Raw genomic sequence first — 18809 nt, 5'->3', positions numbered from 1 at the left:
ACCCACCGCACATGCTACAGTTCTCACCATGTGACCGTAACCCACCGCACATGCTACAGTTCTCACCATGTGACCATAACACACCGCACATGCTACAGTTCTCACCATGTGACCATAACACACCGCACACGCTACAGTTCTCACCATGTGACCGTAACCCACCGCACATGCTACAGTTCTCACCATGTGACCATAACACACCGCACATGCTACAGTTCTCACCATGTGGCTGTAACCCACTGTACACTGTACATTCTCACCACATGACTGTAACCCACTGTACACTCTACAGTTCTCATCATGTGACCGTAACCCACTGCACACTCTACAGTTCTCATCATGTGGCCGTAACACACCAGTTTTAACCTTGTTTTGTCTTTCAGATGGAAACTGTAAAGTGTAATCAAGTGGCCAATGGCCAGTTAGCTACTCAGTGAGGCTTGAGCAGGGGAAGGGAGCCTGTGGCTCCAGCAGGTGTGATGTTCACAGGTATTCTGCCTGCTTGATCGAGTCTGAAACCGCTATTTCCAATAACAGAGTGAAGTCTCTTTGTCCCCAGGACCCAGTATGTCCACTTGAGTTGGCTATTTACAGCAAGGATCACCTTGCTCCACATCCACATCTATGCAGTGAATGATTATTGACTGAATATTCACGTAAACAGCAATATATTATTATTTTTTTATCATTATCAAAATGTGTTCTCTCAGTGCTCCACTATATTTAAATTTCCAACTTCCTTTTCTGGCATTGAGTTACCTGAACTCCTGTTTAGGCAGAAAGAACAATGGAGAGTAATGCCCACCACAACCCACCCTACTGAGAATACTGCAGCCTTAGAGATGAGCAAGCAATGGATAGCCACGGCCAGTTTTATTATGCAGACAGCTGAGCACAAAGCCACAAGGAAGACACTGGAGAGGCATGGGAGTGTGTGGTCTAACAGCTCAGTTAACCCTGCTACTTAGATAGACATGGAGACCTTGCAGGCCCCATTACACAAGGTACAAGATTTGAGCCTCATCTCCAGATATATGCTAAACAAAGGCTTTCAAAAAAATGTGACACAATTTACCACTCTCTGAATCCACTTTGACTTGCAGACCCAGAGTACTGAGAAGAGGGTTGGTGGTCTGGGATACACTGCTGCAAGGGTGACTGCTGGGAGAGGAGAGCTTACTAACATCTTTCCTTCTCCCACAATCAGGCTGTGTGTGCATTCACAAGCAGTGGATCTCCAAGGCCCATAAACATAGTTTTCCTTAAGCTAAGAGAACTCGAGGTGAAACACATATCAAAAACATTCTGCAGAGTGTGGGACCATGCACTCTGTGTCCTGAGCGCCTGGGAGCCTGACTGACCCACCTACCATCTGTGTTGAATGTAAACAGGCTTCAGTTTTCCCTGTAGTAAAACAGGAAAGCCATATACCACAAAGGGATCTGAGGGTGCCCGTGAACCACCCTGCACAATGCCTGGCACATGAGAAGTGAGTAATAAAATAGTAAAACACTGACAAACTCCTTGCTCCCTACAGCTGCAGATTGTCTTGAACTTCAAGATTCTCATGCTTCTACCTCCACGGACTGGGATTGCAGGTGTGCGCCACGCCTGGCCTGAGGATTTAACTGAATAAACGAACACTTCACTCACTAGCCTTGTGAAACGGATGAAATGAAGTCAGCTTCTAATCTAAGACTCAGTAGATTACGGACTAGAAAGAAGTAAAACTTCTCTTACATTGCATAGAGAGAGTAGACATCCTCTGCCCCCCTTAAACTCACTTGTTAAGGGGCAGTTTCATGGAAGAGGCACCTGGACGGCTGTTTCCCCGCTGGAGTCCCCCTGCTTCAGCTGATTCTGAGTCCTTAAAGTACGAGGATGAGGACTTGGGGTCATCCCACTCTTCATCCCACTCATCGTCGTCAGCAGTTGCTGTGGGGGGGACGACCAAAACCAAAAACAGCAAGAGAGAAAACATAAGTGGGATTGCGTAAGTTTGAGTAACAAGTGCTGGAGCTATCCAGTTTTTACGGAGATGTAAAGCAGAGTCCAGTGTGAATTGAAGAACACAGGCTTTGCAGTCTCAAGGCTTGACTTAGGAATTCTGCCTTTTTTTTTTTTTAATGCAAAAGACAAATGAGAACTAAGTTAAACAAGACAATTAGTGGTGTGGGAGAATTGTCTGTAATCTGTCAATCATGTTTTAAATAAACGCTGATTGGCCAGGCAGAAAGTATAGGCGGGAAACCAGACAGGAAGTAGAAATGGTGTAATGAGAACAGGAGAATTCTGAGAAGGAGGAAGTTGATTCCTCCCACTCCTGCCCAGACCACCGAAGCAGCAGGATGTGATCTGCCCCATTGAAAAAAAGGTACTGAGCCCCATGGCTAACACAGATCAGAAAAATGGGTTAGTCAAGATGTGAGAGTTTAGCCAGTGAGAAGCTAGAGCTAATGGGCCAATCAGCTTATAATTTATGGAGACCTAAGTGTGATTTTCTCTGGGACTAAACAGTTGTGGGGTACCTGGTGGGAAAAGAAACCCCAACAAACAAGCAGGCCCTGTTCAATGTTACAGAATGGCGCCCAACGTGGGGCTCGAACCCACGACCCTGAGATTAAGAGTCTCATGCTCTACCGACTGAGCTAGCTGGGCGTCCAGGAGCCAGGTGGCAGGAACATAGCCCATAGCTCCTTCTACAAATTAGGTTAACAAACTCTTTACAAGTGCCTCATGGATAGCTTCTTCAGTCCGTGGTGCTGAAGAAACTGATGTCCACACACAAGAACAAAACCTGGGCCCTTACCTTATGTCATCTAAAAAAGCCAAAAGAAAATCAGTTACTTAAATACCCAAACCATAAAACTCCTGAGGATGATGGGGAGAAAACCCTGACATGCCCTCAGCTCTTTGTCTAGGTGTCACACTGAAGCCAGGGAACTAAAACAAAAATAACAAGTAGGGCCACCTCCAACCCACAGGCTCCAGCACAGCACAGGAGGCAACAACCAGCGAAGAAACACACAGCTTACAGCTAGAAGAGAAGGCATCTGTGAACCCTAGTGTGATAAATGGCCAGTGTTCCAGACATAATACAGGGAACTCAGGCAATTCAGCAGTGAAAGGCTGGAGAGACTGCTTAGCAGTTAGGAGCACTTGCTGCTCCCAGCATGCAAATGGTGCCTAACACCTGTCTGTAACTCCAGTTCTGTAACTCCAGTTCCAAAGATCGAATGCTCTCTCCTGGCCTCTGAGAGCTCTGCACACTCACAGTGTACAGAAGGACAAGCAGGCAAAACACTCATACACATAAAACAGAAGTAAATAAAATCTCCAAAAAAGCAACGCCATCTGCCCAACAATTCAACAATGGGAAAGCAAACACCACAGACCTCTGTACTCAGGCTCCACTTCCATTATCGATGGTCAATGATAGCCTGGGATATAGTAAATAAGGTTTAAGAAAGAATCAGTGTGTAAGTTTTGCATATGAAATCTTACACCTCCTGCTCTGTCCTGCTTGGGGTGAGAACTTTCCCCCTGCCCAGCCTGTCAGGTTGTTGTCTTGGTCATCAGACAGACTGAGTGGAGTCACAGTGTCTATGTTCCAGTGCAAATGCTAATGTTGGTACAGGAAAGCACAGGAACGGTGGGGAGGCAACTGAGACAGATCCAAGAACAACTATAAATCCTTGTACGTCAAAAACTGAACATTTTTTACTTATGTAGGAAAAAAAGGAGTTGTGTGCTATTATAGTTGCTAGGATTTACAGGAAGACTGAGTCCCTGGCAAGAGTACAGACAGAACGGTGTCCTTTCAGCCCTGACGTGAATGGAAGTCAGCAGGACTACAGAAAGGTATGGGACCCTTAACCACTGGGGATGGGGAGAGCCTGACTTAGCCACCCATTAGGAATTACATCAGCACCTTGAAGAGCTATCTTCACTCCAACAGTCACTGGAGCAATACCTGCAGTAGCCAGGATGTGGCGTTTATCAGCACATGAACGGGTGAAGAAATTATTAAACACATACTCAATGTGATATTATTTAGATAACACTATGGCACACACTTAAACAATCCCAGACCCAGAGGGCCAAGTACTAGCATCTCAGCCATATGTAGAATCTTCAACACTACTGAGCATGTGGAAGCAGAGAGAAATGTTACCACTAAGGATGGGGAGGGGATGGAAGGATGTAGATGGGATGGGGAGGGGTGTAGGGATGTAGACAGGATGAGGAGGGGGTGCAAGGATGTAGTCAGGATGGGGAGGGGTATAGGGATGTAGACAGGATGGGGAGGGGTGTAGGGATGTAGACAGGATGAGGAGGGGGTGCAAGGATGTAGTCAGGATGGGGAGGGGTGTAGGGATGTAGACAGGATAAGGAGGGGGTGCAAGGATGTAGTCAGGATGGGGAGGGGTGTAGGGATGTAGACAGGATGGGGAGGGGTGTAGGGATGTAGACAGGATGGGGAGGAGGTGCAAGGATGTAGACAGGAAGGGAAGGGGGTGCAAGGATGTAGACAGGATAGGGAGGGGTACACGGATGTAAATGGGACAGGGAGAGAGTGCAAGGATGTAGAAGAGATGGGGAGAGGGATGCAGGGATGGAGATGGGATAGAGAGAGGATGCAGGGATGGAGATGGGATAGAGAGGGGATGCAGGGATGAAGATGGGATAGGGAGGGGATGTAGGGATGGGGATGGAATAAGTAGGGGGATGCAGGGATGGGGATGGGATAGGGAAGGGGATGTAGGGATGGGGATGGGATAGGGAGGGGTATGCAGGGATGTAGACGGGATAGGGAAGGGGATGTAGGAATGCAGACAGGAGGGTAGACAGTGCAGCTTCCAGGAGTAAGTCATGGTTCTTATGCATGGCCTGGGGCAATTGCCAATGTCTTACTGTATACTGGAGATTTGCTAAGAGATTTTAGATACTCTTAGGAAACATTTATGTGTGTACATGCACACACACGCACACACACATGTGAGGTGATGGCTTGTTAATGTCTAACTGCAGTAATCACTGTCTTATAGCTTAAATATGGATTTCTTTTTGAGACAGGGTCTCACTACGTAGTTCTGGGTGTTCTGTAACTCACTATTGTAGACCAGGCTGGCCTCAAATTCAGAGATCTACCTGGCTCTGTCTCCCAAGTGCTGGGATTAAAGACACGCACCACCCAACCCTGTTTAAAAGCACTGTTTTGTTGCTCTGAGCAGCTTCTGATTAACACAGACTACAGCAGTGTGACCTGGTTACCCTAGTGGCTTTGGCATAGACAAATTTAGTATTACAAACTTACAAACAAAAAAAACTTCTTAATTCAAAGGCATTAGAGAGAAAGGGACACCTCTAAGAACAACTGCTTAGCAATGATGACAGATGCGGAAGAGGCAGTGAGTCCTCTGCTGTCGGGCTCTGTCGCGTCACATAGAAGCTGAGAGGCTCACATGACAGGCTATCAACACAGAGCAGTCCTGGATCTTTTCAGTTTCAGAGCTGACGTGAAGATCCTTGGGGTGGGGATTGTACTGTGTATGTGTGTGCGCACGTACATTTGTGTGTGGTGGTACATGTACACGGAACCTGACATGAACATCCTTTCAGGAGCGTGTGTGTTTGCACTGTGTGTATGTGTGTGCACACGCACGTCTGTGCATGAAGTGCCCACAGAGGCCAGCAGAGGGCACTTTATCCCTTGGAACTGAAGTACAGACACTCAGTTGCCATGTGAGTGCTGGGGGAATGAACCCTGGTGCTTTTAAACACGGAGCCAACTCTCCAACCCTGACCATGTGTTTTGGGACAGAGTCTCTAGCTGGCCTGGAATTCACCAAGTGAGCCCTAGGGTTCTGCCTGTTTCCACCTCAGTGCCACCATGCCTGGGATTTTTTCAGTAGGTTATGGGGATCAAACTTAGATCCTTTGCCAACTAAGTTACATCCTCTGTTCCAAATATCCTTTTGTTTTTTTCTGTCGAGACAGTTTCTCTGTGTTCCTTTGGCTGTCCTGGGAGTCTCTGTGGACCACCTGACCTTGAACTCACCTGCCTCTGCCTCATGGGTGTGTGCCACTACCACTCCTGCCTGGTGCAAATATCCTTTTCATCTTTGGACTGCCTCTCCTTCAATACATCTCTCCTCTGCTTAAAACCCAGTGAGCAGAGCCTCCTGAGCCAGTGCTCGTGCCTTGGCATTTCCTGGATGACCAGAGTGTCTTCTACTCCAGGAGACCCATGGTGCACTGTGGAACTAAGCTTACCTCCTTAAAAACCAGCTATGAATGATTGGACGCTCAGAGTCTTCAGCCCATCTCCCTCTCTGTGAAGAGGAGACTGGTTGGAGAGGAAGTAAATAATCAGCCATGCCAAGGGGATGACTTTCCCACAAAACCCCCAGGGCCGCAGAGTTCTAACAGTGTCCTCACTGGTGAGAACATGCAGGTGCTGGGGGCGGTGTGACAGGAGAGGCCTGGAAGCACCACCTCTCCCTACGCCTCCCTTAGGGACCTCCTCATCTGGCTGCTCTTGTGCATCCTTTGATGTACTTCTTGTAATACCCTGGCAACAGTAAGTCAAGTGATTCCCTGAGTTCATACTGTTCTAGCAAATTCATGGACCCCAGGAATGCTGGGAGGCATTACCAACAACATCCTGAGAGGTACCTACTATTCCAAGGAGATGGCGTCAGCACTGAGGAGATGCACGACCCTCCAGCCAGAGTTGCTGAGCTGTGCTGACTTTGAGGATAGCAACATTGGCCTGCTTTTCCTGTAAGTCACTCCAGCAGAAGTCCCCTCACCTGGTCCTTGGTAGGCCTGCGGATGGCCGAAGGCAGCGTCCCAGTTGTTAGTGCTGTTTCTCTGGGCACCAGCCCCATCTGTCCTGGTGCCCCAGGCATCTGAGCTGTCCCAGTTCCCAGATTTGGGGGCATTCCAGGCTGACCAAGGGTCATTGCCACCACCAACCTGTGTGGGAGAGGAACAAGAGAAAGAGTGTTGTGGTGTCTGGAAACGGTGACTCCATCAGCAATGGGCTCACAGGACGGCTGAGAACAACAGACGTGCTGGTAGAAGCAACGGAAATGCATTTCAACTTCTATGTCGAACCCAAGTGAAAACGCAGGCAACTGTGGTGAGTAACAGCCTGCTCTCACTGATGCGCACATTCCCTTGCGTCTGCTAGAATGCCATTTTCCATTGACCTTAATTGCTCTTGAGTAGGTTCTTTTAACTGGACTTTTAAGTAGGTCTTGATTCTCATTTTAAAGAGCAATACACACACATTAAAGAAAACTTCAGTGGAGACAAGGATAAGCAGCTGAACAACAGGCCTGCCACTTTAGAATGTCTACCTGGATGTAGGGCAAACACAATCCCTTCTTGTCCCATAATTCACTGATTATGTATAACCTCTCTACCTAATCCCTACCCCAACTAACTTAAGCACTGTTCAACATCCAGGAGCAGTAGATTCAACACAGCTGCCTGTCTGAAACTTTACATCTAAAAGCCACTGAAATTTCATAAGACACACACACACAACGCTATATAACAGGTTACTGCCTGTGTAACCTCATCCTGGCTGTTTCAAGCCATCTCCATCTTAAGTGGCTGAGAAAACCAACCTTGTAAACAAAGGACCTGAGAATGAACTTGGGATGGTCACAAAGGTAGCAGTGCCAGGTGTGCGCATCGCACACGTGTGTATCGATACCCAAGGGGAGCTATGATCATGACAGATGCAGTCAATGTGTTTAATAAGCTACTTCCTGAGAACTACATCCAGGGGATTGTGCTGTGGGACAGCATGTTTTTATAAACCTAGGCAGACAAGCTATTATCCACCAAGGCTGTATGGGATACATATGTGCCTAAGATACATAGGAGCCTACTGCTCCCAGGGCCACAATAACAAAACAACATGAGATGAAATCGGGTAGAGAGAATGATTCGATTATGAGATGCAGCAACTCACTGCTTGTCTGACACAGCTGCGGGGGCGGGGTGGCAGAGGTTTTATAGTGACTTCTTGTTCAAGAAGACTACACCAGCGGGCTATGAAGTACAGTGGATAATAAAGCAGCCAAACAGCCATTTGTCCCTGTGATGCGCTGTGCACAACCAAATGCACACTTTTACACAATGGACAGTGGGTAGGTCAGCAGGGTCAGCATAAACACACACACGTGAGTGATGTATTCTGTAAGGCCATTGATGCAGCACTAACGGGAGTGTTCGGCTCCATCCGAATCTTACGGGGCCACTCACATGTAAGCCCATCACTGACCTAAACATTGGCTACTCAGTGCTCAACTTCACAGCATGGTGGAAAGGCCAGACACCAGACACCTAGGCGAATTCAAACTGCTCTGTAACCATGGGCCACATAAATTTCACGTGGGTACGATGACTAAGGATGCAGGCTCTGATGTTTCTCTAGGCCTGAATCCCAGTTTTCCTACTCACTAGCTACTCACATATGAATAATCCACCCTTCTCAGCTCCCACACTGTAAGAAGGGATTGGTAACTCTAACCTCTCAGTGTGAACGGATAAGTGCATACGTTACTGACAAGGTGAGGTTCGGCAGAGTTATCTTTCTATGTGAGAATTTACCGGGAATATAAACAAACACCTGATGAGGCAGGAAGCATAAGGGCTGGACACCAGCCTGCTGCACATCAAGTTCTAGAGGCTGCCTGGGCTCCAGAGTGAGACGCCACACCAAAATAAATGACAAAGAAAAGAGCTAAGCCAGGAGTTCACTGAGTAGTTACCTCTTCCTCTATGCTAAAAGGAGAAGGTCATATGACGGTTACGTTTCCAAGCAGTTTAAATGCCAGGTCACATTACTGGAGACATTTTAAAATAAAGAGATGAAAACTAGACATTTAGAATATTTTCTACTATCCAAGGATCTGCTTCCTTTGGATACCATGAAGAACAGAAGGCAGAAGTGAAGCTCGGTGGTAATGTCCACCACTTGGGCTTTGGGAGGCACACTTTCTAGGCACTTAAAGCCAAGAGCTTGGTGTTTTCAAAATCTGATCAGAATGCAATGTGCAGGGATATAATGATCTGTTTTAAAGATCCTTTGGCCACTTATTTCTTTGCCTGTCTTGAAACCACAGGCTCAGCCATACACTAACCCACTCCATTTCATAGCCAAGGGGTCCCACTTCCTTAGCCTTTTCTTCCCCATTTCCACTGAGCAATACTTTCAGCCCCTTCTTTTCTGCCCCTTCTGGTACAGTGTCTACTGTCACTCACTAGAGCTCACTGGGTGCCGGGCACAAACACCAGTCAGGCCTCAGTAAAAGTCTCGGCTGGCAGCCTGTAGGCCCTGACTCTTCCATCACATCTGGCCAACCAAGACCCAGAAGAGCTTCCTCAAATCCCCACATACGAAAATAATACCTGTCGGGCTGGTAAAGGATTATTTCTTCATGTAGTTATTCACACCTCAAATTTACCTTATTTATGGAAGAAGAAGGAGAAGGAGAAGAAGAAGAAGGGGGTGACTGGCTGAGACTTTCAGCACAACCAATCTGAGCCAAAATGTTCACCTTAAAATAAAAAGGTACTCAGTGAGTGGGGATAACATATAGCAAAGTTTTAACCAAAACCTGAAAGTTCAAAACAAAGACAAAAAGTCCCAGCATGCCACCTACTCACAAACAATGCACACAGCAGCCAACTCTGTGGTAGTGTGCTGTATCTTCCCAAGCCTGTTTGCTTGGTACCACACAGTATCACTGAAGCACTAAAAATAATCGCAAGCTACAAGGGGTGTGGGTGTGGGGTGTCCTTCTGTATATGTGTTGCTTTTATTGGTTAAAAAGAAGGTGAGATATATATATATATATATATATATATATATATAGAGAGAGAGAGAGAGAGAGAGAGAGAGAGAGAGAGAGAGAGAAGGCAGAGTCAATGAGAAGCCACGTTAGCTCCGCTGGAGACAGACGCTGGAGATGGAACTTTACCCAGTAAGCCACAGCCATGTGGTGATACACAGATTAATGAAGATGGGTTAACTAAAGATATAAGAGCTAGCTAAAAATACCCTTAAGCTATTGGCCAAATAGTACTGCAAACAATATAGTTTCTGTGTGGTCATTTCATTGTCTGGGCAGACAGGAACAAACAGCCTCCCCCAACAAATTGGTGCCCAACGTGGTTGACTATATCCACTAAAACAGGAAAGGAAAATGGTGTGGGAAGTCCTTCTGTATATGTGTTGCTTTTATTGATTAATAAGAAAGCTGCTTTTGCCCAATGGCTTAACAGAATATAGCCAGGCTAAAAGAGATATATACAGGGAGAGTAGGCAGAGTCAGGGAGAAGTCATGTAGCTGCCACCAAAGACAGATGCACTGGAACTTTACTCAGTAAGCCACTGCTATGTGGCAATACAGAGATGAAAAAAATGGGTTAATTTAAAATGTAAGAGTTAGCCAAAAATATGCTTAAGCTATTGGCCAAACAGTATTGCGAATAATATAGTTTCTGTGTGATTATTTCATGGTCTTGGCAGCCAGGAACAAACAAACAGCCTCCCCCAACAGGGGTGTGGATGGGCATGACAAATACAATGCATGTCATATAACTTGCAAGACAGACCCAGAAAAAATACACAGTTGAGACTGCAAAATGTCAGGATTTTAACCCTTTCCTTTCAAAAGTACCAATTGTGTGGGAGCCCAGTCAGGAAGACCAGAGCCACCCTGTTACCTCAAGGCAGACTGACAGCCACAGCGAGGGACAGAAGAGGCAAAAGTAAACGTCCTCAGGTATGTGCTTTTGTTGGAATATGGTCACTGACTTCCTTGACAACCTATGGAGCCTATGTCCTAGATTCACCAGTGCTCAGCATGGAACAAACACTAGAAGGTGTCTATGGAGTGAAGTGAATGACACCATTCTCATCTCACAGATGCAAATAAAGTACATCCTGGAAGTCAGGGCACAGAAAGGGTAACCCAGAAGGACCATCGGGACCCAGTTCACATTCCCACTCATGCTAAAAAATGACAACATAGAGGAAACTTTTCAAATCACCGGGCCCCCAAGGACAGTGATCCTGGGTTACAGGAAACAAGAGGAGATTTACAAATGCCCCATTTGCTGCCAGGATCTCACAGAGCCCAGAGCTCTGAGACTTGCTGAGGTGGAGCCTAAGATGAGGGCTGGAGTGAGAGCATGACAAGAGCTGAACCCAGGAAGTTCCGGGTCTACAGAGGGCCTAGGTCTAGATCTGAACCCAGGAAGTTCCGGGTCTACAGAGGGCCTGGGTCTAGATCTGAACCCAGAAAGTTCCGGGTCTACAGAGGGCCTAGGTCTAGATCTGAACCCAGGAAGCTCCGGGTCTACAGAGGGCCTAGGTCTAGATCTGAACCCAGGAAGCTCCGGGTCTACAGAGGGCCTGGGTCTAGATCTGAACCCAGGAAGTTCCGGGTCTACAGAGGGCCTAGGTCTAGATCTGAACCCAGGAAGCTCTGGGTCTACAGAGGGCCTGGGTCTAGATCTGAACCCAGGAAGCTCCGGGTCTACAGAGGGCCTGGGTCTAGATCTGAACCCAGGAAGCTCCGGGTCTACCGAGGGCCTAGGTCTAGATCTGAACCCAGGAAGCTCAGGGTCTACAGAGGGCCTAGGTCTAGAGCTGACATCTAATAAAGTCATTGTGAGGAATCTCTGTAAGTCAGAGGAGGACCAGGAGAGGAGATGCAGAGCACAATCCTAACACAGCAGAGCATCTCACAGTGCACAGTGGACTGCAAGGGTTCCCTTCAGCAGCAGGGCAAAGATACCCCTAAGTGAAATATTCCTCTGCTCACACTTAGAAAAGTTTAAAGCCAAAGAGAAATGGGCATTTAAAAACAACTTACATATATCATTAGGTTCAAAATATTAATGAGGGTGCAAGATACTTAGCACTGCAAAGAAAAATCAGAAAGTCTGGCATCCAATAAGGAAACTACCAGGAATGAAGAAGCAGGAAAATATGATCCATATCAAAGAGAAAAAAATTAGCCAACTGAGGCTGACCCAGTCAGAGTAAGGGAGCCCCGAAATCTACTCAATGTAGGGAAACAACTGAAGGAGTTCTCCCGGGGAGGCAACCACAAACAGAGAAAACGGCAGAGCTCAGTGGGCCCAACTGCACTGAGCCCATCAACATGAATCCTCAGGTCACGATGCTATGCAAAAGAAGGAAGAGGACAACTCATTCGCTGCTCTGAAGCAGCCATAAAACATCAGCAATTAAAGAGAAAGAATTCTACATTGGTCCTGAACTCTAAAGCTGCATCAGGTAGCCAGGTAGCTACAGCTCAGCTGATGATGGGACAGGAGCAAGCCAAGCCTGCACACACAGGAGGAAAAGAGCAGTGGTTCTGGTCACGTTAACAACAGGCAGCAGGCTGTTAGGAGGACAGTGAGTAGCGTCAAATTCATTCCACGCAGATTCCTTTCTGGACAGAGGATAAAATGCAATGTAATGGGAAAAGATTGTCACCCAGATAGTCCAGGTGTCCCCTGGTCTCAGCAATGACTGCCCAGACACTGTGTATCTTGATGTGATGTAACATGAAACATAGCATGTCATCTGTGCTGCAGGCTCACACAGAACGTCTGATCTGAGCCCATTCAGTCCTTAAGCTCCCATGGTCATTCAGGGTACTATGGTGTAAGACACAGTCCAGACCAGGCATGTGGGCTTCTCTAGTGGCAGCTGCTGGCTGTGCAGTGATGAGTTTGCTGTATCTTGCTTCCCGTGGACATCCTAGGGCACCTAGAGCAAGCACCTGCACCTGATAACTAAACATGCAGCCCGAGCAGGACAGGAGAACTGGGAGAACACGCTGAACCTGTCTCATCTCCGAGTTTAGGTGATTAGATGACTTCTCTCACGCCGACCCAGGAAGACAGGCCATGGCCTCCATGACTTTTCATATCTGAACTGGGTCAGACCCTGCAGGTGGACTATGATTGAGACTTATTTTTGTTAAGGTGGATTTCTGCTTGGCATTTCAATCACACTAGCAAACTAGTTTACAAAGGAGACACTGAAGTGTAAGATACCAATGAGTGGGCTCCAGCTCCCACAGCTTACTGTTCCCTTCCAAAAGCACTTAAAGCTCAACACAGTCAATAGGTTACTAGTTGGTAAGTCCACTGAGAAGCCACCCCACGATTTATGTTACTGTCTTAAAGGAGAGGTCCTATGTGTATTCAAGGCTCCACCTCAATACACCTGTGGAGAGCTCCCAGGGCTTCACTTGAACACTGCGTGTCCTGATGCAGCTTGACTTGAACACTGCGTGTCCTGCTGCAGCTTGATTTGAACACTGCGTGTCCTGATGCAGCTTGACTTGAACACTGTGTGTCCTGCTGCAGCTTGGCTCCCCTGCTGGGCCTTCCAGAGCAGGACTTTCCCCGAGGTATACGAGAAACTGAATGGAAAGTTAGCATTTACTGTTCACAACAGGGGGAGTTTAGAGGGTGTTTCTCTCTTCAGCTCATCCGCATGACTAATTAGCATCAGACATTTCTCACTGATTAAACATTCAGTAACTGCTGCCTGTGGACTAGAGAGTGAAGGAGGAAGCAAGCAACGTGCTAGCACTGCCCCCTCCCAGCTGGGACACTGTGATGGGAATCACTGAGGGAGATTTAACTGTTTCTCCCAAAGAGGCCAGAGGATACAACATCCTCTCATGTGAACACCTAACCACTCAACTCAAAACACCAAAGGGTCTGTTACATTTCCCTGTTTTGTTACTCATAGAGCTAAATCTCAGTTCTACAGATGAAGCTCTGGAGACTTTAAGAACAAGTAATAGAAAATACAACACATGATATGTACTCCTTCTGTCACTCTTATTTTGTATTTGAGGCAGAGTCTAACTATGCAGTCCTGGCTGGCTTAGAACTTGCTATGTAGACCAGGCTGGCCTGGAACTCATAGACCCACCTGCCTCTGCCTCCCGAGTGTGAGTGTGAGGATTAAAGGCACGCACCACCATGTGATGCTGAAAATATGGACATTCTTAAAAACACAAGCGCACATTGGACGCACTCACAGCCAGCAGCACTAGCACATAAGTAAATGCCCGAGTGCCTGACAAGAGGATAACAAAGCCCTGGTCTGGCTAAACAGACACTGGCTGCCTCTATCAGTTTCCTTCCTTTTTTATAGACCCCCATTCTGGGGAATATTTGGCCTTTGGGGGGTTGTATTCAAATCCTGATACTCTCAAAAGCAAATTTTAACACCCTATCTTGCATTTTTGTTTTTAGTGTTGTAGTCTTCAGCAGGCATTTCAGGTGAGGTCTGTGTTAATTCCCAGCAGGAATGTCATACATCCCTCATGCCTCAGCCCCTCATGCCACACAATGTCATGCCACGATATCCCCTTCACGCCGTACAGCCCTCACACCACCACCCCCATGGCACACACCCCACATGGCACACCCCCCCCACGGCACACACCCCTCCCATGGCACCCCCCTCCCATGGTACCCCCCCCCCCCACACACAGCTACTTTGATGCTGCTTTCGGGGAGCAATGACAGCAAGGCTGAACCACAGCTTCCACTTAAGCTCGGTCTCAGGAAAGCCAGTCCAGGCCACAGGAGGAGGGACATACCTGGTTGTTGCTACTGGCAGAAGACGAGTTGGCCTGAGCAGTGCTCGCTGAGAGGGAATCGAGGAAAGCTTGGTCCGCCACGGAATTTCCACAAGAAAACGGATCTTTTCCATCACTGGGTAAAATCTGCAGGTTAGAAAGAAGCCATCGTTTCATGGATTGCACTGCAGTGAGAGCTTACGGGAGATGGCAAGTGCCGTCTATCACAGCAGACGCTCCATGCGCTGCAGACGTCCCTCTAAGGACGGTTTCTGCTGCTCACTACACTGATGATAAGATGTAATTTCATTTGTATTTACTTTAAACAATTTTTTCTTGAGATTTCTTCTTTGACTTATGTACAACTTAGACTAATTTTCGAGCACTTTGGTATTTTCTAGCAATCCTTGTGTTATTGTTTAGAGTTAAATTTCACTATAGTCTAAGAGGCACTCTATGACTGATCTACCTACTCTCTCTGTGCTAGAAGTCAAACAGTGTGGCACTAAGTTCTACCCCTAATTCTCTTCTTTTAGTCACATTAAAATGTTTTATAGTTCAGAACATGGCCTATTTTAGTTCATGGAATCTATCATATCCTGCTGAAGAATGATCTGCTGGTTCATCCATGTTCTGGCCAATTTTAGCCTGTTGGATAGGTCCGTTTCTGGTATAGTCTTGAAAGACACACAAAGAAGTTGAAACTACTCCTCTTTAGAGGCAAACAGAATTCTATAAATAAAAAGGATACCAATATCAACCTAAATCCTTGATTTCTCTGTCTTGTCCAGTTTAGGGTCTTACATGTGCAGTGTATGCAGCCAGAACAGGATCTGAAACTCAGACTTTCAAACCGTGCTCAGGGGCCTCTCAACGGCTGGCCTTGTATGGACAAATCTACGGCATGTGCGTGAACACGCATTTCTGAAGGGAAAAAAAGCTACTGATTTCCCAGAGAGTTTAAGACTCTCCACCTTTCTTTTTCAACCATAGGCAAGAGAACACAGACAGAGAAGCAGAGCCCCCCCCCTACTGGGCTGTCAGGTCCCAGGGCAGCAGAGCCCCCCCACTGGGCTGTCAGGTCCCAGGGCAGCACTCTTCACACAGTCCCCTTCTACACTATGTGAACCAAAGACTCACAGCTCTTGATCCAGCTCCAATTTTAGTCACAGGTGCAGCAGGAAACCTCAGTTCCTGTCACTCAAGATGATTGGCAAATGCTCAGTTTTGAGACCTACAGGCAGCTAGCAGGGTGCCAGGTAGCTGACCCAGAAGGTGGCATGGCTACCCAGTGGCTTTGTCTCTGCAGGATCACCTAAGGATATGGGGGTGCTATCCTTTGCTGCAGCAGAGACACCCTTGTGTCTATGGAAATAGCTGAAGGAAGTGTGACGCCTACCCTTTAAAGACTCCACTCTGTCAGTTAACCTACCAGAGAGCTCTGGGCAGCAGGTACTATATATCAGCAAAAGAAAAATGGGGGTTTTTATTCAGAAAAACTAAAAGTTGCTACTCTGGGAAGGAAGCTAACCTAAACATCCTCGTAGCTTAGGCCCATAGGAAATCCTTTCCCCTTTTCTACTTCAATGTACGTTCCGTGTTTTATTTAATTACTACTTACTACTTTTCCAATGAAATTTTACTTTTAAAATGGTTGCTATCTTCCTGACAGCCTTTTAACCCAACTGGTAAAAAGATGCCGAACAAAGATCAGCTTTAGTTAATCAATGGCGGTACGTTCTTACCTCCGCATAGTCTGTAGGAACAAGCCCTGTTCTCCTATGTTCTTAACTCTACATAGTCTGTAGGAACAAGACCTGTTCTCCTATCTTCTTACCTCTACATAGTCTGTAGGAACAAGCCCTGTTCTCCTATGTTCTTACCTCCACATAGTCTGTAGGAACAAGCCCTGTTCTCCTATGTTCTTACCTCCACATAGTCTGTAGGAACAAGCCCTGTTCGCCTATGTTCTTACCTCCACATAGTCTGTAGGAACAAGCCCTGTTCTCCTATGTTCTTACCTCCACATAGTCTGTAGGAACAAGCCCTGTTCTCCTATGTTCTTATCTCCACATAGTCTGTAGGAACAAGCCCTGTTCTATGTTCTTACCTCTACATAGTCTGTAGGAACAAGCCCTTGTTCTCCTTTGTTGTTTCTTCCTTCCAGCCATCCACCACCAACATTCTAACAGAAAAGATAAAGGTAAAAGTTGAAGCTAGGATTTCCTGTTGAAAATTTGTGCTGAGAATTGGTATAATATATAATTTTTACATGAAAAATAATAAGAAACATTTTATGACTACAGAGTTAATACTGTTCAAAATCATATATTCTTAAATCTTGTTTATTATAGAAAATAGTGCAATCTAGCAAGACAAAAAGAGTCTCAAAAAGTGATTAAATACTTCCTGTGTGCACGCGTGTGTGCATATAAAGACAGGTGGGATCAGAGGTCAACCTCGGGTGTTATTCCCTGGGCACTGTCTACAGTCTTTAAAAAACATGTGTGTGTGTATGTATTTACTTCCTGTTTGTACATGTGCTCATGTGCCACACTTGTGTGCAGATTAAAAGACAACTTTCAGGAGTGGGGTCTCTCTTCTACCACGTGAGTGCTGGAGTCATCAACTCATGTCCCTGAGCTGGGTGGCAAGCACCCATACCTACTGAGTCATCTCTCTGGCCTAGGGCTCACCAAATAGAGCAGGCTGGCTAGTCACACAGGTCCAAGAACCCACTTGACTCCACCCACCCCCTTGCTGGGCACCAAGGGGCTTTTCATGTGGCTTCTGGAATTGAACCCAGGTCCCCAAGCTTATAAGCCTAGCATTTTACCAACAAACATATCTTCCCATTCTTGAATATATTTTCAAGGTAACCCAGAGAATAAAACTAGGAAATGTGACATAAAATAAAAAGATGGGAATAGAAAATGTGAATTTTTTACGCTAATTTGTCATACATGGTCTGCCAACGTAGTCAATATTGTTTAATGGCATTAATATCTAGGAGATTTTCAGGTTAAAAGTAAAATTTTAAGTCAGTTCAAGGCCAGTCTAGTTTACAAAGGGAGTTCCAAGACAGTCAAAAATAAACAGAGAAACTCTGTCTTAAAAAACAAAACAAAGCAAAAAAACAAACAAAAAACCAACAAAGAATTAAACATAGTGAGGTGACTATCACACAGAGACAACAGATCTTGGCCTACAATTATTTAAAAATGGAATTAAGTTTACTTCTGAGAATCCAGGTAACAAAAATCACAAAAGAAACTCAACGGACTATAAAGAGTGTGGTCTCTAAAAGGGAACATGGCAACTCTCCACCAGGAGAGCCTGCACAACAGATACTCATGGGAAGGTGCATATGTGCATATGTCTGTGTGTGCACACAAGTTCAAAGACAGTGTGTGACCATGTGAAGCTATGTGCCACACAGCGATGTCTGGGAATCCAAGTGCAGGATCAGGCTTGGGACAGTGACAGCACTCAGTAAACTAAGCGGTTTAGGAAGGTCAGCACCATAGCCCCTGAAGTCTATTAAAGATACACAGCATCGGGGTGTAAGGACAAAGCATGGGAACTGACTGCAGAACCATGACAAGGGGCTTGATAGGTTACAAATGTTACGGAAAAAAGCAGGAATTCAGTCATGTACTCAGTCATCTTTAGGGACTGACTTCTCCCGGGGTGCACCTTACAGCTTCTTACAGTGCCTCCAGTATTTCAGAAGCAACTGCTACAACACTGGTGTGAGCTGATGAATCCATAGTGCTGTAAGCACTGGGCTCTTACCGGGTTTGTAACTGTGATGATTTCCCCTTCACTGACTGTCAACTCATTGTTTCCAGGTTCAGCAGCAAAGTCATACATAACCCGAGCCTGCAGGGGGCGGACAGGAAAGCAGACGTTACAAATGTACAGCAAACACAAACCCAGACAACCTTTAGCTTGTTCATAAACACAAAGGTGTGAACCTGACAAAGGCTGTGGCTGATCGGGAAGAAAAGAAAGCAGTCCAGGACGCTTGTCTCCTCAGGAACCCCGACGGCCAGAGCCCCTGCACACACCGCACTTGGAAGTTAGCCCTAATATACGGCTCCAAGCATACACGTTTCACTAAAAAAGAAAAAGGGACGCTTTTTGTTGGCTAGTCTTAAG

General features: G+C 46.4%; 1 protein-coding gene and 1 non-coding gene across 2 annotated transcripts in view; both read right to left on the bottom strand.

Annotated features, from left to right (window-relative positions):
- The window catches only part of Snx9 (sorting nexin 9), an 87964-nt gene that overhangs the window by 28822 nt on the left and 40333 nt on the right, over positions 1-18809 (bottom strand). The window contains exons 2-6 of the mRNA XM_041680357.1: positions 18444-18530; positions 16759-16833; positions 14670-14795; positions 6816-6981; positions 1785-1935 (exon numbers count right to left, since the gene is read on the bottom strand). Coding sequence (XP_041536291.1) covers positions 1785-1935; positions 6816-6981; positions 14670-14795; positions 16759-16833; positions 18444-18530 — 605 coding nt within the window. The remainder of the gene's footprint in view (positions 1-1784; positions 1936-6815; positions 6982-14669; positions 14796-16758; positions 16834-18443; positions 18531-18809) is intronic.
- Trnak-cuu lies at positions 2586-2658 on the bottom strand. Its single transcript has one exon. It is a non-coding gene; the product is annotated as a tRNA-Lys (tRNA).

Source organism: Microtus oregoni, unplaced genomic scaffold, assembly GCF_018167655.1.
Source record: "Microtus oregoni isolate MIOR12 unplaced genomic scaffold, Mior012 000033F_ref0000390, whole genome shotgun sequence".
Lineage (NCBI taxonomy): Eukaryota > Metazoa > Chordata > Mammalia > Rodentia > Cricetidae > Microtus > Microtus oregoni.
The sequence above is the reverse complement of the archived record's forward strand: the minus strand, read 5'-3'. Positions and strand labels throughout refer to the sequence as shown.